This window comes from Apis mellifera, linkage group LG1, assembly GCF_003254395.2.
Source record: "Apis mellifera strain DH4 linkage group LG1, Amel_HAv3.1, whole genome shotgun sequence".
NCBI classification, from domain to species: Eukaryota; Metazoa; Arthropoda; class Insecta; order Hymenoptera; family Apidae; genus Apis; species Apis mellifera.
The window spans coordinates 25,259,652-25,287,553 of record NC_037638.1 but is presented as its reverse complement, the minus strand read 5'-3'; the positions used below and the strand labels follow the sequence as shown (position 1 = coordinate 25,287,553).

General features: G+C 24.7%; 3 protein-coding genes across 3 annotated transcripts; 1 reads left to right on the top strand and 2 right to left on the bottom strand.

Annotated features, from left to right (window-relative positions):
- Positions 1 to 5,441: 5,441 nt before the first annotated feature.
- Positions 5,442 to 13,976, bottom strand: LOC100578146 (meiosis-specific coiled-coil domain-containing protein MEIOC). Its single transcript, XM_003251722.4, has 5 exons — positions 13,690 to 13,976; positions 12,987 to 13,109; positions 10,386 to 12,335; positions 10,130 to 10,295; positions 5,442 to 9,958 (listed from the first exon to the last, which is right to left on the bottom strand). Exons 1-5 carry the CDS (start codon positions 13,753 to 13,755, stop codon positions 9,747 to 9,749), a joined length of 2,517 nt encoding a protein of 838 aa, XP_003251770.2. The 5' UTR covers positions 13,756 to 13,976; the 3' UTR covers positions 5,442 to 9,746.
- A 541-nt stretch (positions 13,977 to 14,517) lies between these two features.
- On the bottom strand, positions 14,518 to 16,412 carry LOC411546 (FGFR1 oncogene partner 2 homolog). The gene is made up of 4 exons (XM_395017.7): positions 16,250 to 16,412; positions 15,413 to 15,547; positions 15,062 to 15,313; positions 14,518 to 14,793 (listed from the first exon to the last, which is right to left on the bottom strand). The coding sequence occupies exons 2-4, from the start codon at positions 15,545 to 15,547 to the stop codon at positions 14,566 to 14,568; spliced, it is 615 nt and encodes a 204-aa protein (XP_395017.2). The 5' UTR covers positions 16,250 to 16,412; the 3' UTR covers positions 14,518 to 14,565.
- A 1,267-nt stretch (positions 16,413 to 17,679) lies between these two features.
- LOC413132 lies at positions 17,680 to 26,986 on the top strand. Its single transcript, XM_006571632.3, has 8 exons — positions 17,680 to 18,111; positions 20,931 to 21,010; positions 21,681 to 21,802; positions 22,069 to 22,451; positions 22,524 to 22,737; positions 22,823 to 23,345; positions 23,444 to 23,587; positions 24,005 to 26,986. The coding sequence occupies exons 1-8, from the start codon at positions 18,071 to 18,073 to the stop codon at positions 26,827 to 26,829; spliced, it is 4,332 nt and encodes a 1,443-aa protein (XP_006571695.2). The 5' UTR covers positions 17,680 to 18,070; the 3' UTR covers positions 26,830 to 26,986.
- The last annotated feature ends 916 nt before the right edge of the window (positions 26,987 to 27,902 follow it).

Sequence of the window (27,902 nt, the reverse complement as noted above, 5' to 3'; positions counted from 1 at the left end):
CTTAAGAAGTGGTACGAACAATGAAATATGAACATTGAAATATTTCTATCGTCGCGGATTGAGCAGTTTTCCATTTTTTTTTTTTTTTCCTCGTCGTAAGATCTCACATAAGACAAAGCTTTCTATGTACAATCCAATTATTAGCTATACTTTAATAGTTATTAGTAGGAATCGATAAATGTCTTGTGCGACAACGTGTATTTCGGGTCTCCTCAAGAGTCTGATACGATCGGGTGCAAGTTTCGAATGGAATCGATCGTATAATCATTTAATAGAAACGTTTACGATTCGCTAAATAACGGCTTAATGTTATTATTTACTAAATTATTGACTGAAGATAGGAAGAGAGTGGCAAAAGCACGAACACTCGAATTCGGATTGCGAATTATAAGTACAGATTTGATTCATAGATATTTTCTTAAGTGAATAAGCGTTCAGTTGATATGCTAAAAATTTATTTTATCGTAGAAAAAGTAAAATTTAATTAGAAAGAAATCGATCGAACGATTTTTCGTTGAAATTTGAATAATTTTGAAACGTATTCCATTTCAATGGAGATGGTAAAATAGATGGAAATAGATATACGTAAATAGATAATATAAATAGAAAATAAATATTTCTTATTCACTTTCCATCGCGATTTCTCTCTATATCTTTATATTTTTATTATGTATTTTTATCAACAAATCAAACTTGTACCAATAATTCCGAAACAACCCGTTAATAACGCATAGGCCACTATATTTAACTAAATGTAATACTAAGACTAAATAAAAATTGCGAAGAAAGGAACGAATTTGTCCTCTCAGTCCCCCAAGCAATGGTATTGAGAAAACACGAAGGAACGAAAACGCGTGCGTGAATAATGCATATTTTAGAACAGACTTTCGATAAATTTTACGCGAACACGCAACTAGACCGCTAGAATCTTCTATTTTCACGTAAAATTAATTAATTAGATTCAACGATCTTTTAAAAAAATCGTCGAATGGAACGTCGTCGAGTATTGAACATTATATCGTTACGCAGCGATCCTCGATCTTAAGAAGAGAATGATCGATCGAAAGAAAAAACGATTTAATTAATTTTAAGATGACACAAATATATATATCTCGATGAATGTAATACACCATGCGTATATCATAATCGAAAACATTTTTACTCAAAGTTTTCACTCTTAAACAAATTTTTTTTCTTAATTTTTAAACTTGGATTTTTTTTTTTAATAGATCATAAAGATCTTCAAGTGATCGTCAATTTAATCCTCTCATATAGAAAATAATATTTTTTTATGTGCTGGTATCGTAATAACGTTTTCTTAAGATTTTTTTAAGACATTCCAGCGTCTCAAGATCTTCGAATCCATTCAATTCAAAAGTTTTCGAAAAGTGTTCGAAAGTTTCGATACTTCGAAAAGTCGAGTTTTCGAAAAGCTTTTAGAAGAAAGCGAATGAATTACCTAACTCTTAGTTTATCCTAATATCTATAATCTTCTATATCTTGTTATAACATTCTCTCTTTTTTTTGTTTTTTTTTTTTTTTTTTTTTTTTTATCAAATATCAAAGAAAGTTATACCGGTATTAATACAGAAACTTCGATAGAGCTAGCCATTTTAACACTAATATTACGTTCTCGAATACTATATTATCTACTTATAACTTTTTTTTTTCCTTCTCTATATCGATACTTTTTTCTTTCAACATATTTATTGCATATCTTTATTATATTTACCTTTGTTTCAAAAATCGTAAAAATAAAAAATTAAACATTTCAAATTCTCTAATAATTGATATCGAGATAATAAAGAGAAGGTAAATTTTGAAATTTCAAATAGCTTTTCAATTTATTTTAATAATTCATTGAAATATTGAAAAAAATATCAACAAATGAACGAGATCATGTCTATGCAAAAATTATGTATATATATATATATATATATATATATATAAAAATTTGAAACATAAAATGAATTCCGCATCTGATATGCGATATTAGAGTCGATATAGAGAAAGAGAATTCACACTACAATTAAGTTAAATTGTGCACGATCATTAAAGCGTATTACACGGTCGATTATTACACGAGAGAAATAAAATTGTGGCCGTGGTAGTCTTGTCCCAAAACAACAAGTCTTCGCACCATCATCTTTTTTTTAAAAAATTCCTTTGAAGCTGTACTGGCGTTCGAAGGGCGTACGCGATAAAAATTGTTAAACTATCATACAATACTATCATACTGTTCCTGTGTGTACAAAACGATCAATCACGATCGTTTTTCCGAGAAAAATATTGCATTTCGATTGGACAAATTTCCCATTTAAATATTTAACGTTGCGCGTAATACGTGTATCTTAGGCATACGGGTGTTCGTCTTTTACAAGAAACCTTTGCGGGGATCTATCGGTTTCTCCGAGTAGGTAATTTTGAACGTACAACGCTTGGTTAGTTAGCGCCACATTTAATCACCTCTCTATGGCGAAATTGTTCTATTGGTCAATCTATTAATTATTTAATCGACGGTGCTAATTGATCGGAAGATTAAACTGTAAAACACCTTTATTGACTATTGCGTATATCCATCTTTTCTATTCGATATCCTGGCTATTGTATTTTTTTCTTTTTTTCTTTTTTTTTTTTTCAATCGAGTTACCAAACTTCAATTCAATTTCACGTGAAAATAACTAAATACGTACTTTGAATGTATCCATGTAATAAACGCGTGAGTTAACGTGGCAATTCGTGCAATGTCGAATGATCGAGCGAATCGAGAACGAAAAACGGACAACTAACAAGTGGAAAGTAAATCGTTGACACTTGTCGATTGGAATGATCTGGACCGACTGACTATTGACTCTGTGGAATTAAGATCTACACGCTTGAAAAAGGAGAAAGAAAGAAAAAAAAAAAAAAAGAAAAGAAAAAATAGAGATATCAATTTAAGACAGTATTTAATATCGTTTATAATACTTATTTGTAAATATAATATATTTATTTATTTATTTATTTTTTTTTAAATAGAAAGCTAGAAATTCTTATAAAATCATCTAATAGATATTTGAACACTTGAGTGTTATTTTACAAATACAAATAATGGCAAAGAAATGGGCACGAAAAATGCATATGGTAAATGTCAATTCAGCAAACAGTTTGTTATTTATATAAGAAATATAAAATCGAAAACAGGTAAAACGTTAATTTGATAAGCGGAAAATTTGTTTTCATTAGCATGAAACGTTGCTCTGACACGTACAATAGTTATTAAGTCTTTTTGATATACAACATTTTGTGCCATGGTCACGATACAACACGTGTCAGATTTAAGAAAACGATAGGCAATCTAAGGTGAAACAATGCCGTTTTTCGAGGTTAATATAATTCGTATCTGATAACAGGAATCTATTTACAAATTCACGAAAGAAAGACTAATTCTGAACCGAGAAAAAGGCACGAGATTGCAATTTATTTTTAATCTTAGATTTTTATTAAAAAAAAATTAAAATAACTTTTTGGATATCGAAAAAGTGCATTTTTCCTTTTTAAAAATATCTTATCTATCTTTTAAAAATAAATTATAATTATTATTATAATCGCACAAAATTATGAAATAATAAAATCTAACGCCAAACAGTCCTTGATTCAGAGCTTCACGAGTATTTTTCTTTTCGGATAGAAAACAATGATCACAGAAAAAAATTAAAGCAACTTTGGCAGTGAAAAATTTGAAGAAAAGTTTGAAGAAAAAATGGCTGTGATTTCTCGAATGTTATTTTTAATGTTAAAGTTTCATCATTCGAAATTAATGTAGGCATGAAAAAAAGAAGGAAACCAATTCCTTGAATTTTCCATAAAAAAATAATTATATTTTATATCTAAAAATTTCGTATTTTTATAGAAGTAGAAAAATACAAAAGAAATTTTAAAGTATCTCTATGATAAATTTAAACGATCGAAGATAAATAATACGTACAATTTATTGTACGTACAATTAAATTGAAAAAAAAAAAAAAAAAAAAGAGCAGAAAATCTACAAAAATCGATCAATCGTACGTAAACAGGATATTGAAGGAATTCTAACTTTCGCCAAGTAAAAAAAATGTAATAAACGAAATTAAACACTGTCCAGTTTCGTATTGCGTATCAGTTCGTACGGTTGAAAATTATTCGGACCCTGTATATTGATCCATAGTTGCCAGTTCGGAATTTTCGCAAATGTTATCTAACGTAAGCGAAAAGTGTTTTTTTTTCCGCGTATCAACGGCCGACGGATCGATCGGCAAAGAAATCATTGAGCCTTACAATTACACGCTATGACGAGACGTCTCTTGAGAGTTTTCGTGAGTTAGAACATTGGTCGGTTTTTATTTTTTTTTTGTGTGTATTTTCCTTTCGTTATTACTTTGCTTTTTTTTTTTTATATATTATTACATCTGTGTAATGGACGCTTATTAGATTTTTTTTCTCTTACGTAGCTTCGTCGCGGATAACTCAAAGGATTAGTTGTGTATTCATGTATACGTTTTCACACACGAGCATGTGTAGACGCGCGAATACGCATGTACAGAATATTTCACTGATCGTTCTGTCACTTAAAACGTAACTTTAATTTTAAAATTCATCGATTAATTAATATTAATCGTAAAAAAAAAAAAAGATATAGACGTGATATACTAAGAAATATAACAACATAGTTTTTATTCAGCCGTAAGAGAGAAGAAAAAAAAATACGCGAGTTACACACTTGGAAGAAGAGTGGCAAGAGTAGGCTGCAAAGGGGAAACGTCGTCAATATGTCGTCAAACGTTACTATGAATAATATGTAACTAATGATAAGAAGAGATGATTTTCCATGCGATTTTTCATTTACTAGTTAAGAAAGATTAATTATTTTTTTTTCTTTTTTTTTTTTTTTAAATAAGAACCAATGTTTAAGAAAAGATTTAAATACATAAAACAATTATTGAAATCGAAGATAATTTCGATCGATAAACGTTAATTTTTTTTTTTTTCTTTTTTTTTCCTTCTTTTATACCACGCAGTGAAAGAAAGAAATTATTTCAATAAGAAATAATTGAAATCAAAATTAAAAAACTTTATCTTATTATGTTCGCAACACGAGTAAATACAATATTTTTCACGCTCTAAAAGTCTTAATAAGAGCAAAGATTAAACATTGTTAATACGCTCTATCAGTGAAACAATTTGTACAAATGCGTATATCCGCTTAGATATATATATATATATTTAGCTATATTCGGTAATATATAATATCACATGCAATTTAAATAGGATTGTCAAACACTTATCCGTGCAGATAGTGTTCCTATTCTTAACGATGCTGCGTACAATAAATATGATACGAGGTAATCACTGAATACGTGCCACATGCACATATGTATAATAACTTCACGCGAGAAAGCATTATTCGTGTTCTTTTTTTTTTATTTTTTTTTTTTTCGAACACAGGAAGAAGAGTGGAGGGGAAGGGGGGGTTGTGCACGCAACAGGAAACAAACGCAAGTGACGTTACTCTTTGCTACCTAATCTCTTTTATTCCCTCATTTTCTTTTCCCAAGATTTGGAAAATCCGTAAAACAAATTTTCCACGATTTCACCGGTTTAAAAATTTTATACTCTTCCATCAATTTCTAATCGATATATCGATTATCGAGATTCCTAAGTTTTTTTATTTCGAACAATTATGATATCTGATGTTGAGAAGCTTGGTCAAAAAATCTATTTTTTTAAATTTTATTTAAAAAAAAAAAAAATTAAGAAATGTCAATAAAATGCAGAGCAAGGATGAATTGCATTCGAAATAAAAATTGTTACACGTTGTTTTGAGATCGAAAGGGGCGATAAAAAATTATTCTTTTTCTTTTTCCCACCAAAACTACAAAGAAGCTACTTTAAAAATATCGAATGAGTGTAAATGGCGTAGATATTTCAGATGCATGATACTGACAATATTCGTTCGTGCTAAGTACTATCCGTTAAGTGAAACGCTTATTAAGAAATTCGATTCGTTTATATCGCGGGATATAAATACACGTCGATACTTTCTGAATTTTTTCCCAAGAGAATGTTTTTTTTTTTTTAATCGAAACGAAGAATCGAACGTTATGTTTTATCTATCGGTATCACATTCCAAGTTATAAGGACGAAAGGAGCGGTAAAAAGCGATTGATTGAAGCGGAAATGAGAGAAGAGAAACGAAATATTGACGTATGAACAAGAAAAGAAAAGAAAAAAAAAAAGAAAAAGAAAAATTAATGTGTAGACCGCGTTCACCGTATCGTTGCCGCGACAAGTAAGTAAGTTTTTCAGCTTTTTAAGTTATGTACAAATTGGCATTACATATATCACAGTTATAATATAAACACGTTGACAAATGCGGAAGGAAATTGTGTAAAGCATTGCTTTGCTTTCTTCTTCAGCCTGAAATATCACGCGCGCCTCGAATACTCGTGTTTCTCTATTTTCTAAATTTTTTTACGCACAAGCGACGATTAATCTCCCTTTCATCCCTCGTGAGAATTCTTCTTAACGAGCGATAATTCGATAATTCTATTCTATCCTAACAGACACATATTTTTTGTATTTTTTTTTTCTCTTTTTTCATTAAAGTTTTCATTAAGCCTATACTTTCGTCGTTTCCGGACGCATGTTTATTAATCATTTATCTCGTTTGATATTTTTGAAATGGAAAGAGAAAAAAAAAAAAAGGAACAGGATTAAACATCATAATGAACACCACACGCGTTTCTCTTCCGATTCTTCTAATTCAACTTTGCCCTCGTCGTATTTTGAGAAGGGAAGAAAAGACAGGGGACAAAGAGGAACGCAAACGAAAAGATATTAACGTAAGAGGAAAGGAGTTAAATTTATACAACCGCACACCTCTGAGATTAGATTAAAAAAAAAAAAAAAAAAAAAAAAAAAGAAGAGAAAGAAAGAAAGAAAAATAACGAAGAAGAAATTGTGAAGAAATGCAAATGCATGTTCCTTCGTGTTAATGAAAAATGAGTTTCTAAGATATGCTGATATATACGCGGAGACAATGCTCGAGATGGTCCCCAATGATTATGTAAGCGCTATGTAAAAGCAGTCTGTATGTGTATCTTGCGTCTTTTACAAGATCGGAGTACCGGACCATTCTTCGAGAATGGGTTGTCTTTGCGGCCGAGCAATTTCGTCTAGATATTTCGAGTTCGAAGACAAAATCAACAAGATATTCTTCTCAATTAACAATTTTGTCTGCTAAAAATGTTTAACAAACTTCTATATCTTTTCGATTATTACGATTAGAATATTCGATTCAAAGTTATTAGATATTTTTTTTTTGAATTAACAATCCTTTTACTAAAATTTAAACTTTTAATATACGGTCTTTTAATGTATAAAAATAAACGGATTTTATTCGATGAAATGATCGATTGATCATTTTGAGTAACCGATATAAAATTTTTTTGTAAAAGTTTTAACAATTTTGCAAAACATATCAATGTATAAAAACAAACTTATCCGTTGTCAAAAAAAATTAAAATATTCGTTCGTTAATGGTGATCGGCAACAAAGACAGCCAGAAAATTCTATTCGTAACAAGTATCACTATTACTAAATTAAATACTTCGCTAATAATATCTCTCATCTAAGATCGATATAGAAATACCGAGGAATTAAACCGAAACACCATTCTTCCTCGTTTTATCATTGGGAATCACTACGTAGATCATACAGTTCAGACGGAAATTGACGGATATATATACAGAGATGATTATATTTAATATTTCACCATTTGTCAACCGACATCAACCGATTTTTTACGAGCATTTTTTAATGATAATACAGGCCGACCGATTCAAAATAATATTTAAATATTTATGAAAGTTAGACCTCGAGACAGCAAAAATGTTGCATCAAAGTTTTGTTCGTCTCCATGCGCGTCCTCATCCATGCGTCTACGCGTTGGACACTGTATAAATTTACATTTCTCTTTTTTTTTCCCTTCCTTTTTCTTAATTCTCTCTCTAAACACGAAGTATCTTTTGTTCATCGTTGTGCGAATATATGTTTTGTAATTTCTCATAGGAATACGGAAATAATCATCACCGTTGAAGTCTCGTCAAGAACGTAGAACGAAACGACGATTTGATGCTTCCGTGGAACTCGAACTTGCACGCGATTATATCGCGATTTTTTTAAATTATAATAAAACACGGATTCGTACGAACATTCGTACATACGCAGATTGGAACGTTAAAATATATTGAGCCTAGGAATAATTATATCAGGTGTGAAAGATGCTTATTTAATAAAGTATTGAGTAGAGAAAATGTTGAACTTTGCGAATCGGCTGTTATAGAGCTAATCAATTTGTCTAGAACGTATAGTACGTAATAATGTAGGTATGTAGGAATAGTTTTATGTATGTTTTTGCGTATGCACGTTAAAAATTCTCTATATATCTTATACATATTGTACGTACTTGCACATAAATCTATGTGTACATACGTACACGCACACACATAGACATGTATACGTATATGTACGTATATATATATATAATGTTTCACATATTATGTGTAATTATATACACGAATATTTTATATTTTATATCTTGCAATTAAATGTAATGCGACTATGTACTGTGCGTAAATGTTACGCCAGAGCATGATTTTGTGTATGCGTGTAACAAGTATGCTTTAGAAAAGTCCTCTCTTTTAACAAAGATTTATGTGTAGTATATTTAGTGGACATTATTTGCGTTATCACACACACACGCATATATATATATATGTATATATATATTTATATATATATGTATATATATATATATATTTATATATATATATATGTATATCTATATATCGAGTCAGATCAAAGGCTACACATATTTTCACAGATTGAAAAAGCTCACCCGATCTGCGATTTAAATTACCGCATCGCGTTTTGAGTTTTTCGAAATATTCGAAGTTTTCGAGATGTACTTTGACTACCTGACATACATCTTGGGTCACACATTTAAGGAAGGCCACATTGAACTAGTCTAAGAAATTACTGCCTAGCACTCTGAACAAATATATTGGTAAAATTTAGCCTATATTATCTAGCCTATGACACATACGCAAACGAGTAATAGTCAGAGATTCTTGCGAACGTTCTTTTTTCTCTTTTTCTTTTTTTCATTTTTTGTTTTCTTCTAGTACGTCTGAGCAATCTTGTTCTTCGTTTCTTTCTTTCTACGAGTATCGGATCCTCGATAAATTTGAGATAATTATCTTTGGCATTGTGAAATATGTAACACAACACATCCAAAGATAAAAAATGTTGACGTTCGTAAGTTTCCTTTTCGTTAGTCTGTTAGCGAAGAACAAGCAAAATCACTTGAAAAGTGTGATAGACAATTGAATCACAAGTATTGGATTCCAAGAACTGACACTCCCAAGACTGTACTATATAGTAGGGATAAAAATATGTACAGTAGAAAACTATGGAGTTACTATTAACTTGTAAAAAGTAGATACGCATATGATTTTCCTATTTCGGCGGGAGTATGTGTACTTCTCCATATGATGCTTTGAAAATTTCGCAATTAGTGGGCGGCATTGTTTTTTCTCAGCGATAAAATTATGATAAACGCCAGCAAAAGCTTTTCATTAACGTAACGCGGAATACGTAAGTAAAAAGCTGCTGGACTCGATCTATGTTTTTTCACACAAAATGGAAAAGCGGTTTTCAAAATCTTGCTAGGTACTGTTTGAATAATCACCAGCATCATGTGTTACCTGACTTTCATTACGTTTCATCACAAGAACTGGATCTTTAGAAGTTTCAACGACTTTCTTTTCTATTTCCAAGTCATACAATAATGTAGCTTGTAATGCGTTATACATACCAGTTCTTGCGTATCGAGATGCCTTCGTCAATTCATATACACTGGCTGCCAATGTTAATATATCTATAAATAAAAATATTTAAAAGTGTTTTAAGTAATTTTTTTTTATTATTTTAAAAATAATACTTAAAAAAATAAAAAAAAATAATAACATAACTTTTCCTAATTAATATTAAATAAATTAAAAAATATATATCTTGAATAAAATTAAAATTGAATAAGCTATGAACGTACCATTATCATTGTATACAAGAATGCATGGTGGATTTTCTTTTTGGCGTTTAGTAGCATTTGCAACTTCACGTTTACGACATTCTTGGACGAACTTTATTGCTTCCAACCAATATTCCATAGCTTTATGTACACGTTGATTCATCGTGGTCCCTCGTAAACGTTCCATCTTTTTAAATAAAAAATATTCCTTTGTTATTTAATGCAATTATGCTTTTCTATCAATGAGAAAACAAAAAAATTTATAATAATATATTACCTTTGCAATCAGAGTTATAACGCGTGCATGCTCTCTCAAATAATCAATGACTAAACGATCAACGCGTGATGGATTTCCTTGAAGGCGAGGAATAGGTATATTGTTTGCACTCGTCACTCTTTTACCAGGAAAATGAGCAGCTAATCCCGCTTCGCATTTTTTTCGTTCTTTTTCTAATTGTTTAAACTGTTCATAAGTTTGCTCCAGTCTAAAGTGTAATATACTTGAAGGTGCTGTACGTCTAGAAGTTCCACTTCCATTTCTAAGGCTCAAACCTCCACCATATAATACGGAAAATAGTCGTGGAACTGGAAGTGGTACAGGAACTGGCATTACTGGTGGGAATACTCCAGATCTTACTGTACCCGGATTTGGTACTATTCCTGAATTAAAAAGGACATCAGCAGATGGAATACCAGGACTATTTTGTATTCTTGGCATATGATGTCGTTGTTTCATAAGATAATTAAAAGTATCCTTGTTCATTGAAGACCCTGCTATTTGATTCGTCAAATGACTTACAGAAGGAAAAGCTATTTCTTTGGTAAGATCAAATCCTTCCACTTTATATGTATTAGTATTATTAGGCTGCTTCAAATCCTGATAAGATGTGGAACTTTGTGGTAACATTTTTAAAGTCTCGCCGTTATTGGCAGTGTAATGTTGATAATTATGATATCCATATTTTGCAATTGACTGGTGAGTATTACGCGAACTTAGATTTTTTGGAAATCCAATTGGTGAATATGTCTTAGTTTCAATAGTCTTTGATTTCGGACTGATAATTTTCAGTAAATTATTATCAATTTTATAATCATTATTTGTAAGACAATTTTCATTTGTGTCTAAACTATTGATTGATGATGTGGTGAAATCGCTTACACCTGGATAATAGTCAATTAATTGTTTGTATTCTTGGTCCACAGCTTGATTTAATTTGTAGCTACGAGCTTGTTGGTGCAAAAATTGAAGTTGTTCATTTGGTATGGAGATATTTGTCATGCTTAATCTATTTGAATCATGTAAATCTTTATAATCATTAGCATTACTCCGCTGTATATTATTTCCAAAACAATTATGCAAATTTGTATCAGCTGGAGAAAAATGTTGTAATGGAGAATTTGAAAGAAAGCCAGAATCGATACTCAAATCAGTCATTGCTGAACTTGGTCTATAAGTTTGATTATTGGCAGTCATGCTGTATAATTCATGCATAGAAGGTGTTGGATTATTATATGTATTAGTTCCATTTTGTCCAATATTATTATGATACTCTAATTCATTTAGAGTTATTGGATCAGGAGAATCTAAAGCCAATGTTAGAGCCATATTAAAGTTAAGATCTGGATTTGTACAATTTTGTATTCGTTGATAATTTCCAAATAAGTCTGATGTACATCCTGATGTCGATAAATTTTCTGTCCAGTTAGCAGACTGCTTACCTACATTTGTCTCATTTGTAGTTGTTAATAAATCATTGCATATAGGCATAGTATTTCCACTAATACAACAATTTTCATTACTTGGACGTAGTACGTAAGATTGTGAATCGGATGGATACATATTTGAATATGCACCAATCCCATTGTTATATAAATTTCCTTGATCTGATACTTGCCCTACACATGTATTGAGACTCAATGTTTTGAGCTCTCCACAGAGAGTGTTATAATTACATTCAAGTTTAGCATTATTAGAAATATTATTTTGTAATTTATTAAATGTCGAATGCATATTGAAACGATCCATAGTAAAATTAGGATCAGTATTACTTTCCATTTTATTTTCCATAATACAGGATTGAGTATCTGAATAATATTGAATATTGCCATTATAACTATTATTGTGAGCGTTGTCACCAACTATTGAATCATCATCAAGAATTTTTGACACTAAATCATTGACCATAGGATTATTTAAATCCTGACTATCTTCATCTTCTACATTCATCTATATGAATAAGTGAATAAAAAAGATTAAATTAGTATCATAATATAATGTTTTTTTCTTTTTTCAATAAATTTTCAAATAATATTTTTAACTATAATATATTTAGTTATAAATTATATTAAAATTAATAACCTAATATATCATATATATAACATCTTATTTTATTAAATTTAAATTTTTTCTTTTTATATATATAAAATATATAGATTTGTGTAAATAAACACATATTTCACAGATTATGTAAGATTAATTCTTATATTTAAATGAAATAGAGTGAAATGAAATTTCTTACATGTATATAGCTTATTCAGTAAAATGTCATATTTAACAAATGAAAATATTATAAAGAAAATAAGCAAGTTTTTAATATTTAAAAAAAAATAATTATTTTTATTGCAAAAAATTAAAAATAAATATATAATAATAACTCAATATTTAAATTATATCAAAAATATAATATATATATATATATATATTTATATTTATATATATACATTTATTATTATAAAATCTTTAATATAAGTTATAATAATAATTTTATTTAATTTGTTATGTATAAAGATAGTTTTTTAATAAAACAATGTAAAGTATACAAAAATTAATTTTATTATTAATTATATGAAAATTAAGAATAATTTTTAAGTTCCTTACATTTTTTTGTGTATTGCATTCCATTAAGTCATAATTCCAATAATTATATTCTGTATTACATCTATCAGCTGGATAATTGTTTCGTGGTTCCAACATGTTGATGTTGCGTTCAACCACGTTATTCTATAAAAAAAAATAGATCATTTTGCATTTGAATCAAATTTAAATTTCTAATTATATTATAATAATATTAGCAATTACATAAATATTTGCTCTTTTATTATAATTATTTTTATCATGTATTAATTATGAATTATTATAATATAAATGTGTTAAAATTTTTATATGAAATAATATATACTATAAAAATATTATCAAAATATATTAATAATGATTAAAATAATTATTATAATATTAATTTTAAATTTATTAAAATAAATATAATTTTTCATGACTCCATTTCAAGAATAACAATTTCAAATTTAAATCTATTATGAGTAAGTACAGTTACGTATCGTATACATCGGCAACAAACTAAAATCGAATAGTTTCTATCAATTAAATTATTAAGTAATTATTATTTAAGTTATGATCTTTACATTATACGTTAAACATATCTTTCTTTTATTAGATAAATAATATCTTTTATGCAATAGAATTACGCCTTTTTGCACGTTATGATGGAATTATCGCATTGTACTTTGCAGTAAAGGAAAATGAACGTCACTTTTTCGGCAATGAAGTCAGAGACGCGGATGCTTACCTTGCTAACAGTAAAACCATTGTTGCCGATAATTGCAGCCAAATTGTGCACCTCGGACAAAGCCATTTGTTAAAGATCACTGAAAATCACCTCCACTCCTTGCCATTACCCTTTCACTTGTGCGGCTGTCTTCCAGCAGTATGCACACCCACACCAACCTACACTTTCTTTAAACGTATCTGGCTAACACCTCACAACACGACGTACATTAACGATGCTACTATAAGAGAGTAGAATATAGATAGAACTATGGTTATTATACTATATATAAATACCATATATGTATATTATGCGATCATGTAATTAAATGTGAATATTAAATATTGAAGAGATAATATTTCTGATTTAAATTTATTTAGCTTTTACATTATATATTTTTTTATCAATTAATTTATATACATATATAAACGTGAGTTTTCAAATTCTTTAAATATAGAAAACGAGACATCTTTTCCCTAGGAAAACAAACCTGTTATTACTAAAGTTTTTAAGCGCGTGCGCAAATGCGGGAGTATTCGAATAACATTATGAATAGAATAGAATGTATACTTACATATATTCTTAATGTAAATATATTAAATGTACAAAATGTATATAAATATTAAAATTAAAAAAAAAACAATTTTAGATCTAAAGTTTAATAATTTTAGATCATAATATTAAATGAAACAATAATATGAAATAATATTAAATGAAAAAATTAAAGTTACATTTTTCTAAATTCATTTAAAAAAAATTTATATGTATAAATCATACTTTACATGTGTATTTTATTGTATATAAGTAATACATTTTTTTCTAGCATTATTTATGTTATAAAATATCAAATAAATAATATGAAATTTATATAAGAGAAATATAAATTACAAATTTCTTTTAATATACTATTGGATCTGTTTGTACAGTTTTACTCTCTACATCAGTTTCCTTATTTAAGGAGCAATACTTATTTGCAATATTAACTATTTCTCGTAATGTAGTATTTTCTACTTTTAAACTACTATATATTTCTTTTTCTCTCATCTCATTTTCCTCATCTAAAGCTACTGCAGTTTTCATTACTGCTGCCATTTCATTAATTTTTTCCGCTTGGTTGGTAATTATCTGTAATATATAAATCACTTTTAATAATAATAATAATAATAATAATAATATTGTAAGATAAAATTGTAAATAAATACTTCATTCAAATAAATAATATCAAATATAATTCAAATGTTATTTATTCATGTTAAAGTAATAAAAAATCTAAATTAGACTAAAATATAAGTTATTTAAAATAATAGTATAATAAATAAAATTTTAGTAAAATTGAATTATAAATCATTATAAGTATATTAAAAATATTAATTTTTAATTAATTTTTACTTACATTAGCATATTTTGCATTATGTAATGAAGAAAGATCTGTTTTACAAAGACGTAATAAAGATGCTGTCTGTTGCCTATATTTAGACATAATTAATTCAAGAGCATGATGATGATCTTCTAATGCTTTTTTTAATTCCTTGTTTTCAGCTTGCAGTTCTTGTAAATGTTTGACCTCTCTTTGTATTCCTGAGATTAATTGTATATGTGGTCTTTGTTTTGCTTCAGTATTCAAAATTTCTACTTCTTCTTGATACTATAAAAAATAAATAAATTTTAATTAGTTTCATAATAAAGAACTTTAATAATATTTTATTTTTATATTTCTTAATTAAATTATTATAAATAAATTTACCTGTTTCATATTAGCAATTTGACTACAAACTGATTCTATCTCACTTATCAAATTATCAGCTGTATTCTCATGATCTGATATTTTAATAACTAACTTTTTAGCATCCAATATAATTTGTTGAAAAGTTAATGACATCTATAAATATAAAATTTTAATAAATTAATTATTCAAAAATTGAATCATTTTATCAAATATGAATACATATTTATAAAATATTTTTTATTCTATATTTGATTAACATCTATCCATAATGATAATATTTATTTTATATTTTATTATATTATACATTATATATTCATTATATATTAAATAAATAATTAATATTAATATATTAATTAATTATTTTAGACATAATTATATACAATATGTCATTATATTACAACATGTCTTTACAAATTAATTAATATATAAAATTATATTTAAGAAAATATATTTTTTAATGTTTTACAATAAATTATTTTATAAAATATTAAAAATAATTATATTAAAATAATGGGAATGGGAAAAAATTGAAGAAGAATTCAATAATTTTATATTAAAATAAAAGAAATTATATAGTGCATAGAATTGTATATAATTTAAAAATTAATATACAGTAGTACATATAACCTTTATATAATATTATAGTGATTAATTTGTATAGCTTTATTGTTATTATTTGTATTATATTGTATAAAATATTGTTTTTAATTGTAAAAATAATTTATAAGTATATTTGTAAAGATTTTTAGTTTAAAAACTATTAAAAAATTGATGATGCATCAAGTAGGTTATACTTATATCTAAGTTGTCAAACATATTTTATGAAAATCTTAAAGAAAATATTTATTTACTTACCTCTTTTCAATAAAAAATTTTATAATACAACTTTCACAAAGTGAAATTTTATTTGCTAATTCATTCAGTTTTAATTGTACAACGAATGAATAAGATCATGAGTTATATGAAAATATCTTCTTTAGTTATATGATAGGTTTGTTTATTTTCAATCACTTCCGTAAGATCATTAGTCTACCAATCACAAATGAACTATACAAATTGATATATACATTTTTTTATATTATAGATCAATTATATAAATTATTATTTTTTTTTGTATCTATAATAATTTAATTTTTTGTTAAACAGTTGAATCGATTATAATGATGTTTTTAATGAGTTAAACTTTAGTTTAAGACTCTTTGGATTTTTTCTATGATTTTGAATTTTTTTTCTATAAGTTTTTATAGAACTTCTAATAAAAAGTATTTTTTAAAATCCGAAAATAATAGTTTTAACAGTCGAAATTTCTTAATTTGAACTTATATACATATATAATTTCATATTTTTAGGGTTTTTCACGAGTTACATGATGCCATCTTGGATTTTTAACCAATCCGTTTAAATCATAGAAATAGTATATATTAAATTCAAATTATTATTTATCAAAATTTATGAAAAGACGTTAAAAAAAATTTTCCAAAATTTTAATATCTCAAGCTAAAATTCAGTCAACAATTTAATTAGATTTTATTAGATAAATCTTATTTTTATATGAATAATGATATAATAATATGAATAATAATATAATAACATGAATAATATAAAAATTATTTAATATTATTTAATAAAAATATTTTCGTCATTTTTTGTTCAAATTTTGGTATTTCTAAAAATACTAAAAAAATTTTCATAATTATAAATATTAGAATTATATAAAATTTTATTATATAAAGTTATATAAAATTATATAAAATATCAGAATAACAAATAATATATATTGTATATATTTCATTTTTCATTAATCTTTTATAATAATTTTATATTTTTGTATTATATTATAATATTATTGTATTAAAATAATTTCCATTTATGAATAATTTGAAATATAGTTTAATATAAGAAAAATTTATAATTTTGAATATTTTTTATATAATTATGTTGTAACACAGAATTATAAAAATATTAATGTTAATGGAAATAGTAAAATTATAACATGATTTTTATTTACAAAAAAATAGATGTTTCTAAAAAAACATTTTGCAAATTTAAAAACATTAAATGTTCAATTTCAAACATCTATCTTATAATTTAGTTATATTCTGAATATTATTTATATTATTAATCAATTATTTTTAGTTTTTATAATTAATTGGCAATAGTTCAAATAAATGTTATATTTAAATAAGACGTAGAGCATACCAGAATACAGAGAATAACAATCCTATTTTAAATAATCGAATACAATTAGATATTAAACAATTTGTAGTTCGTAATTAATCAATGTGTACATAAACATTAATTGTATTTGCCAAGGTAAAAAATGCATTTTGTAATTTACTACATCGAATAGAAATTAATTCTTTTCAATTGTTTAAACCAATCAGGATTTTCTTTGGTTATGAATCGGTACATAATATTATGGAAAAATAATAAATATGTTATGTGGAAAGACTTGCGATAACGAAAACTAAGGTTGGCACACGTAAAACACCTGTGACGATTAGCTTAATGGAACGTGGAAGGGATAACATGGCCACCGCCTGGTGACGTTCGTTCGCCGTCGCCGTCGCGATATCAAATGCTCCTGAAAACAGCTGGTGAACATTTATCAGTGCAAGTTCTGTAGTTTTCAACGCGAAAAACACGTATTATATTCATTGAAGAGTATAAAGTAAGATGATGAACATGTGGAAAGTGCGAGAGTTAATGGACAAGGCGTAAGTACAATTAAGTCAGTTACATGCGATCTAACCTTGCTTTTACTTTTTTCGACGCATTCCACTCTACTTGTTTCGATACGCTACACAAGTTTTCGTTTACCTTTAACTACCTTTTTACATTGATTGATAGTCACTTTGTCTACATTGTTTAACTCATTATTCATGCATATGAATGTATATTTCATTTAAACATTTTTTTTTCATTAATTCACAATATTCATGGAAAATAAATAAAATTATTTATACTTATTTTCAAATAAATTTTTCTTATAACGCTTTATGGTAGAAAGACATTTTTTCTGCAGATTGTAAAAAAAATAATTATTTAATTAAATATAAAATTTTATATAACATAAAACATATAACGTTGAAGAAAATAATATGACTATAAAAGAATAAAATAAACGTTGTTTTTAAATTATGTGATCTATCAATAATGAAATTAATTTAATAATATTCGTTTATCTAATATTTTTTTTTTTTTATTACTATTATTGTAGTATTATTAATATATTATTGTTATTGCAATATTTTATGAAATTTATTTAAATATATGTAACATATTGTTTACATAAATAGCAATATAATCTTAAATACAAAAATGTAAAAGTTCGAAAGTTATCACAATAAATTGTATTGCTGGAAATATAATGATCGCTAATTATATAACATGTTTACTTTTGTATTATAAATATCTTTATATTTATAAATTACTATATTTCTGCATGAAATTATTATTTTTTTAATTACATATTTTTATTTTTATTTTATTTTTTCTTATATTTTTATATTTCAAATCGATTTAATTTTCAATTATTTATAATTTTTTGTTATTTTTAATTTTTTTTCCTTCTAATAAAAACATATAAAAAAGAAAGTATTTTATTATTTAAGAATTTTATTATTAGAATTAACTGATAAGCTATACTTAACAATACCCTATCTCACAAAGTTATTCTCCATGATAAATAAATTTGCTCGTTGAATAAGTGTTTGTATATTAAAAAAAGAAATAGATTATATTAATAATTATATTGATAATATATTGAAAATATCAATTTTTTATTTAATAAAAAATAATTTTAAAATCTAACATAAATAAGAATTTATTATTAATATCATATATATTAATTGTTTATTATATATGCAAATATATTAAAATGTATAAAAACTGTTATCAAATATCGGTAAAAAAATATCTTGTAATAAAATCATGATTAAATAATATTTAGTTTATACTATTTATTATTGTGCTTATTTACTGTTTATATTTGTCTTTGCTTAGAAGAATATCAAATTCTTGCACGTAATTCTCACACCTGTTAAGTTTCGCTTTCATATATATATACACATATACCGTTATATTAACATAAAATATTTGTAAAAATTGAAAATATATACGTTAAATATATACGAAAAAATTAACATCGTAACTATATAGTATATACTAAAATACTATATTTCTCGCTTATTTTTTCTTCTTTTGTTTTTACGAAATCACAAAATCTAAATATCATTATTACATCGGTTCTTATATATCCTATATAACGTATGCATATAAGGTTATTGTTGAATTGAATAGAAGTTCTCAAACATCAGTAATATTTATATCTTTTCGTTTTATATTATTTTTTAATTTTTTGTTTTACTTTTTATTTAATAACAAAATATAATATACATTATTATGTTTCTAATATATTATTATCGTTCATATTTTTATTTAGTTAAGATAAATAATTACTAGCTAGTTTATATCATCATGAAAAACGTGAGATATTTTAGCATCTGTAAAAAAAGAAACGGAAGAATACTATTATCTCTAACAACTCTTATTGAATATAAATGCAATCGTAACCATATATACGTAGAGATTTTTTATTCCAAATATAAATATTATTTAAATAATGTATACTTAATAATTTTACTTAATAACAAGTTTAAGTAATTTTATAAGTTCAATTATTTAAAAAATATATATATATAATTCTGTATATATATATATATATAGGGAATTTTTTATTATGATAAGAAATATATTAATTCTGTTATTTTTCTTTTTCCAAATTATTGTATTAAATATTTTTTTAAATATTTATTAATAATAAACAAATCATATATTATGAAATATAAATCATCGCTGTATATAAAATAAAATATTTTAAATTGCTTTTAATGAAAGCTTAAAAAAATCTTAATCTTTTTATTATTTTCTATATTTAATAAAAATATGATAAGATTGTTTTCATGTATAGTAAAATTATGAATTTTGAAATAAATGCTATTTTACATTATTTTTTATCAAATAAATATTTGAAAAAAGATAAATATAAATATATAGAATATTTAACAGCATATTTATGTAATAATTAGGGTATTGAAATAAATTTATATTGCATAAAAAATTATTGATAAAGTATTTAATTTAATTAAGATCAATTTCTTTTTTTTATCAATTTCATTTGTAATAATGAATTAAATTTTGTGAAAACAATTCTTTTGATATAAATATATGTACAATTAGATAAATATATATAATAAAATATAGAATTATATATAATATACAATTATATATAAAATATATGTTATTGAAAAATAGAAATAAAAATATTATGTATAAACAAAAGCGTAAAAATATTGCGCAATTAACAGGTATCCATATCATTCACGTAAATGTAGTGAAAGTATTTTTATTTTAATATTATTAATATCATCATGTATACTATTTTATATAATCTATTTGAAATTGTCATATATTATAAAATATTTATATAAGTGATAATTTTTATATTAATGAAAATAAAATTTTAATATTATAGGACCAATGTAGTTATGAATTACACGGAAACAGAGGCCAAAGTTCGAGAAGCAACAAATGACGATGCTTGGGGTCCAACCGGTATTTTTATATTTAAATATTTAATTAATAATTATATTTAAATATTTAAATAAATTTAATTAAATTGATTTTTTATCTATATTGAAAAAAATATATTTAAATTTTATCTTTTTTTTTTCCTTTATTTTTTAAACAATAATTATTTGTAATTGCAGTTATAAAAATAGAAAACTTTGTGATAAAATTATTTATAATATTTTATTATAAATAAAAAATATATTATTATATAAAATAAAATTATTTTAATGATATAATTTGAAAATTGTTAAAATTTAAGAATACTTATAAATGATTAAACTAAATTATAATATTATAATTATTATTATAGTAAAATTTAATTTTATGAAGATAATATTTATTGATCCGATTTTATTTTTTATATTGATATTGTATTTTTATATTATATAAGATTTATATAATATAATTATATTTATATATATAATTCTTTATAATTTATATATAAATCCATATTTTTGTTTATTTTTATATCAATAATTTGATAAACAATAAAATAATAAGAATTTGATCAATAATTTTTTAAACGAATAATTATTTTTTGTTTTTTTTTAAATATATTACAATTATTTACTGATTGATATTTTTTATAATTTTATTCTTTGCTGAAATTCGACATATGGCAAAATTAATTATACTGCATGTATTACTTCAGGGGCAATGATGCAAGAACTGGCTCAGGCTACATTCACATACGAGCAATTTCCCGAGGTAATGTCTATGTTGTGGAAAAGGATGTTGCAAGAAAATAAACGGAATTGGCGTCGAACGTACAAGGTAAGTTCGTTTCTACTATACATATATGTCAATTTTTTATAATACTTGATTATATTAATGTAATATATTATATAAATTATATATATATAATATTTTATGGAATTATAAATAAACAAAAATAAAATATGTAAAGATTAACAATCAACAATACAATAAATAATATATTTATAATATCTTGTATTGATATTTGCATATATTTCTTATTTTTTATATAATTTTTACTGATATACTTATTTAAATAATTATTTATAATTTATTGTTTTTAGTCTCTTTTGCTGTTGAATTATTTAGTTCGTAATGGATCAGAACGAGTAGTCACATCATCTAGAGAACACATTTATGATCTCAGATCTTTAGAAAATTATACTTGGATTGATGAGTTTGGAAAAGATCAAGGAATAAATATTAGGCATAAAGTTAGAGAATTAATTGATTTTATTCAAGATGATGACAAATTAAGAGAAGAAAGAAAAAAAGCTAAGAAAAATAAAGATAAATATGTAGGTTTATCAAGTGAAGCAATGGGTATAAGATTTGGAAGTGTAGATAGATGGTCTGATAGATTAAAATGGGATAAAACTAATACAGATACTTATAATGATTGGGATCGTGATAGTAGAGGAAAAGGTTTTGAGGATACAAATAATAGGTAAATATTAATTTTTATATTTATATTATATATAATAATTAAATATCTTTATTGCATATTTTTATGAAATAGTGATGATGGTGAAAGAGAAGATTCTGATAATGATGTTCATCCCAGTCCAAAAAGAAGTGGAAGGGAATATAGAGATACAATGGATAGTATAGATCGCGTTAGCAAAACTATTACATCTACAACTTCAACTAATGCTTCACCAGCAAGAATGACAAGAATTATTAAAAAAGTAGATTTAGGAGCTGCTGCAAATTATGGAAGAGAACAATCTAATGTAAGTAAAAGAAAGTTAGATAAAGAAATTGTAGATTTTGTAATAATTTATAATATATATTAAAGATTAAAAATTAAATTTACAGAATAGTATATCTGGATCACAAAATAACTCTTCATCTGGCAAACAAAAAAATAAAAATGACATTTTAAATGATATTTTTGATTCTCAAAATGAGAATAATACCAAATCAATTGTTGATGATGATGATGATTTTAATCCAAGAGCAAATATTCAGACTACTATACAAACTCAGAATTCAAATGCAGAATTTGGAGATTTTACTAGTGCATTTGGTAATACTACAGTAAAAACGAAAGATGTTAATGATGAATTTGCAGACTTCACATCAGCTTTTAACTCTTCTGTTACAATATCTAATCCCTCAATACAGCTACAAGTAAATTTAATGGGCGCAACAATACCAAATATTAATAGTTCAATAACAGATAATGTAAATAATTCAATGTTTATTAATGCCCAATCATTAAACACTCCCTCATATACTACGAATACACTTCCTCAAAATCCTAGTATGAGTAACAATTTGTTTGATACCATACAACCACAAGTACTCAATAATCAGCAATCATTGAACAACAATACAGGTATTATAAAAAATAATTGAATGATATTGTGTTATTATTTATTAATATATTTACTTATTAACATTTATTTATTTTAATACAAAATGATTCTTTTATAGCATCTTCAAATACAGATCTTTTATCAGAATTAGATAGCTTAAATTCTTTGACTACTGGTTCTATGGATAGAAGAGTAAATAACTCCAACAATACTAATCTTTTCATAAATATGAGTTCAACATCTGCTACAGTTAATCATGGAGGTAAAAATATACTATTTATTAAAATAATTCATATTAAATTCAAATATGATTTTATGGTTTAGTTATACTAATCATTACTATATATATATATATATATATATATAGTATATACTATATTATGATATCAAATATATAATCTAACAATATGAAATTCGAAATTAAAAATATTTAAATATATTTTAAATTTTAATAAATGCACATCTTAGTATTACTTGATCATAAAATCAAAATTTTTAAATAATATTATATTTATTTGGAGAATAAAATACTAATATTTCTTTTATTGTTTTTTTTATAATTATACATATATTTTATAAAAAAAATCATAAATTTTTATTAAAAAATTTTTTGCATGTTTTAACATTGAGAATATGTTTGGAGATAATGTAATGCCCCCAAGAAAGATTTTCCTTACAGCAACCAAGATGGAAAAAAGCATCACTTCAGCTGAAAATCTTTCAAAACATGCTGCAAATCGACTTTTAGAAGAATTATGTTCTATGGGTCCTATTAAAAGTCATAATAGTTTGGAAAAGCTGAAATCATATATTTCTGAATATATTAAATTTTTACCAGGACCACTTACTCCACAAAAGTACTGTAACCTTGATTTTAATCCAGAAATTGATTCTATATTGTATGGAAAAATTTTAGAAGAGATTATTGAAAAATTTGATCATAATTGGCCAGTACAAGAAAATACTTTAGATCCAATACTTAAACAATTGTTAATTGTTGATGGTGCTACATTATTAATATTAACCGAATCTTTAAATGCTTTAATTTTGGCTTTGAAAGAAACAAAGAATGAGAGAAAAATTTTTGTAATTTCGATTATTTTAGAACAATTATTGAAAAGTGATTCTTTGTTTTCTGCAATAGTAAATTCATGTAAATATCGAGTGCAGAATGTAATACAAAAAGAAGAATTTGATGAAACATGGCGAAAATTAGTACAAATTTTAGTTTCATTACCTAATCGCGTAGCTAATAAATTAAAAAACAAAATATTTGATAGTTTTCTTCCAGAAAAATATTTTAAAATTATATGTTTTCATATTGCTCATGCAATATCTTTTATAAATATTGGACTACATTATAATATCAAAGCAGAACTAAAATTACTCTCATTTTTAATTAGTAAATTAGTAATCATTACGAACTCAGAAAATTTATTACCGTTTACTAATATTTTAACAGAATGGTGTTTTGAAAATAAAAATAATGAACGAGATATAATTCAGAATATATTAAAAGCATTAGATATATCTAGCATAGAACCAATAGCTGTATTATTTTTAAAATATTGCGATATCAATCTTGGAATACATCAAATTTTTGGCGATATATTATTAAATTCAAATTGGAAATATATATTAACAACAAAAATTCCTTTAATGTGTTACTATAAAGATGATAATTTAGTAATAAATTTGATCTCATATCTAGCGCAATTTTTGAATAATAATCGTATTCTGATCGAATTATTAATGAAACTTCTAGATATATGGGGTAATAAAAGTGCTTTAAATCATACTTCTGTAGAACAACATAAATATATTACAAAATTAATAATTATATGTGTAAGAAAATGTAAACATCATTTAAACAGAAATGAAAAAGATAATATTCAAAGATTGTTATTTTCTGGTATATCTGTTCATCTCGAATCTACACATATTATTTTAAGAGCAATGGGAATGTCTGTTGGTGAAATTTTTACTAATGAATTATCCGAATCTGATGATGCACCAAAACTTTCATTTGAATATAACAATATGCCTGATGAAATAACGAATTTAGTACAATCTTTAAAAAATTTAGCTATAGAAATCAAAGTCTCAAAAGAAAAAGAACAAATTAAAAAAAATGATTTAATTATTGAAAATATTGAGTTTAATACATTGGGTGATAAAAAATTGTATGAATTAGGCATTGAATGTAATGTTTTATCTAAAAAGAATATAGAAGAAAAATATAATAAAAACGATCAAATTTCAATTAACAATTCGAAAGAATCGATTATATTGAATAAAGAAAATTTGACAGATAATATAATTAACAAAAGTAATATTGAGAACGATTCAGAATTAGATAGTGATGATGATTTAATACCATATGATATGTCTCACGATACAAAAATTAGTAAAAAATTACGACCAGCATATTTGCGAGATCTACGTGATAATTTAGTAAATGAAAAAAATTCTAACAATCCAGATATTTTTTCAGAATCTTTAGAAGTCTGTGAAGAATTAATATTGTCACAATTACCAAATGATGATGTATCATTTGCAATTGAGTTATTAGAACTTTTCATCACGCTTAAAGAATCTTGTTATGTAGAAAATTTTGAAATATTAACATTTAAAGCTTGCGTAGCTATAGTAACTGTTTATCCCAAAGAGTGTGCTGAATTTTTATGTCGACAGTTTTATTTAGAAGTAGATAAATATTCTGTAAGTCAAAGATTATTTTTTCTTGATATATTGGCATATTCGGCTAGAAAATTATCAACTATTCCACTTCATGAAAATAAAAAAGACATAATTAATGAAACTAAAATAAAACAAAAAACAAAAGAAATTTCAAACAAAGTTTCACTTTTCATTAATACTGAAAAAAGTCAACAATACAAAGTACTATATAGTGATGATTTTGATGAATTCGAAAAATCTTTAGACGTAAAAGAAAATTGGCGGGAAATTGTTAATAAAAGAATTGAATCAAATACAAAAAGATATGCACATAGTATAAAAATGTCTGAAACATTTGAAAATAAATTCGGAAATATTGCGTCCTCATTTTTTTATCCATTACTTTATGGTTTTGGCAAAGAAAGCACTTGCTTGAATAGTGGATTACAAATTTTCACAGATCAAGAAAATATTTTATTAATTCGATTTTTAGAAACTTTATCTACTATAATGATAGCAGCACAGAATTGTTTGTTAGCTTCTAAAATGGGAAAAGAAATATTGGAATTATCGTGGATTTTGAGATATCACGAACAAGCAAAAGTTAGACTAGCAGTAATAGAAAATGTTGCAGCCGTAATTATTGCAATACCGAAAGATACGATTGTAAATGAATTGTTTGAAATTTGTATGGAAATAAGATTATGGCTTTTAGATTTATCCCAAAATGTGATTAGCGGCGATCATGATGAAGACTGTAGAAATTTAGGTGCCAAAGTAGTGTCTTTGATTGATTCTATCATAGGTTCAACATTCGATATATAATTATTAATGAGATATAAATATTATTTATGAAAATATATATATTTTTTTAAATATTCGCAAAATAATTCCTAAAGTTCATTTTAAAATTTTGCATGTTTTTTTTCTTTATATGAATAATATATTGTGAATATTGTGTAAAAAATATATTTATGTTATTAAATACTTTATATAATTTTTATAATTCATTTTTTTAAAAAAATTGTAATTACTTAATATTATAAATAAATAAAATAAGGGATGATTTATGTGTTACTAATATACAAGATTTAATTTTTTTTACAATCTAATAAAATTTTGTACATAAGAATAGAACAATATATTAAAAGAAAATGTTATTAAAATTAAAAGAACTTTTATATTTAGGAACAATTGGATTATCATCAGTTACAAATCTTCTTACTCCTACATCTACCAATTCTAAAAATCAAATATCAAATACATCCACACAAATTGGATCTACATGGGCTGGTTCAGGATTAAATATAGATCTCGATAATATAATGGGAAGTAAAGCAAAACAAACAGGACCTGCACCAACAATGAATCAATTGGCAAGCAATAGTCCACAACATCAAATTAAACTTATGAGTGAGTTATATATGAAATTTCTACTTGGTTTAATTTTGTTTAATAAATTATAATGAAAATTAGTATTGAATATATACATATAATTAAAGCACTCAATATAAAATAAAGATAATAAAAATATAAAATTTTTTTCTTAAGAAGAATTTATTGTATTATTTAAATTTTTGTTTATTTAATGTTTATTTAAATATATTGTATATATATTATATAATTGTATATTTATATTTCTTTTATATTTATGTTAAATATTTATAAATATATTAATTTTATATTTTTTTGAAACAATATAAATAATTTCATTATATGTATATATAGTATATATTATTATATATTTTAAAATTATTTATATATTTATTTGTTAATTATAGAAAATTCAATTTTATACATTTTATTATTAAAAATATAATTATTTTAGCATCACCAACAATTGGATATACATCACCAATGATTCAATCTCAACAGCAGAAACAGCAGCATATAAATCC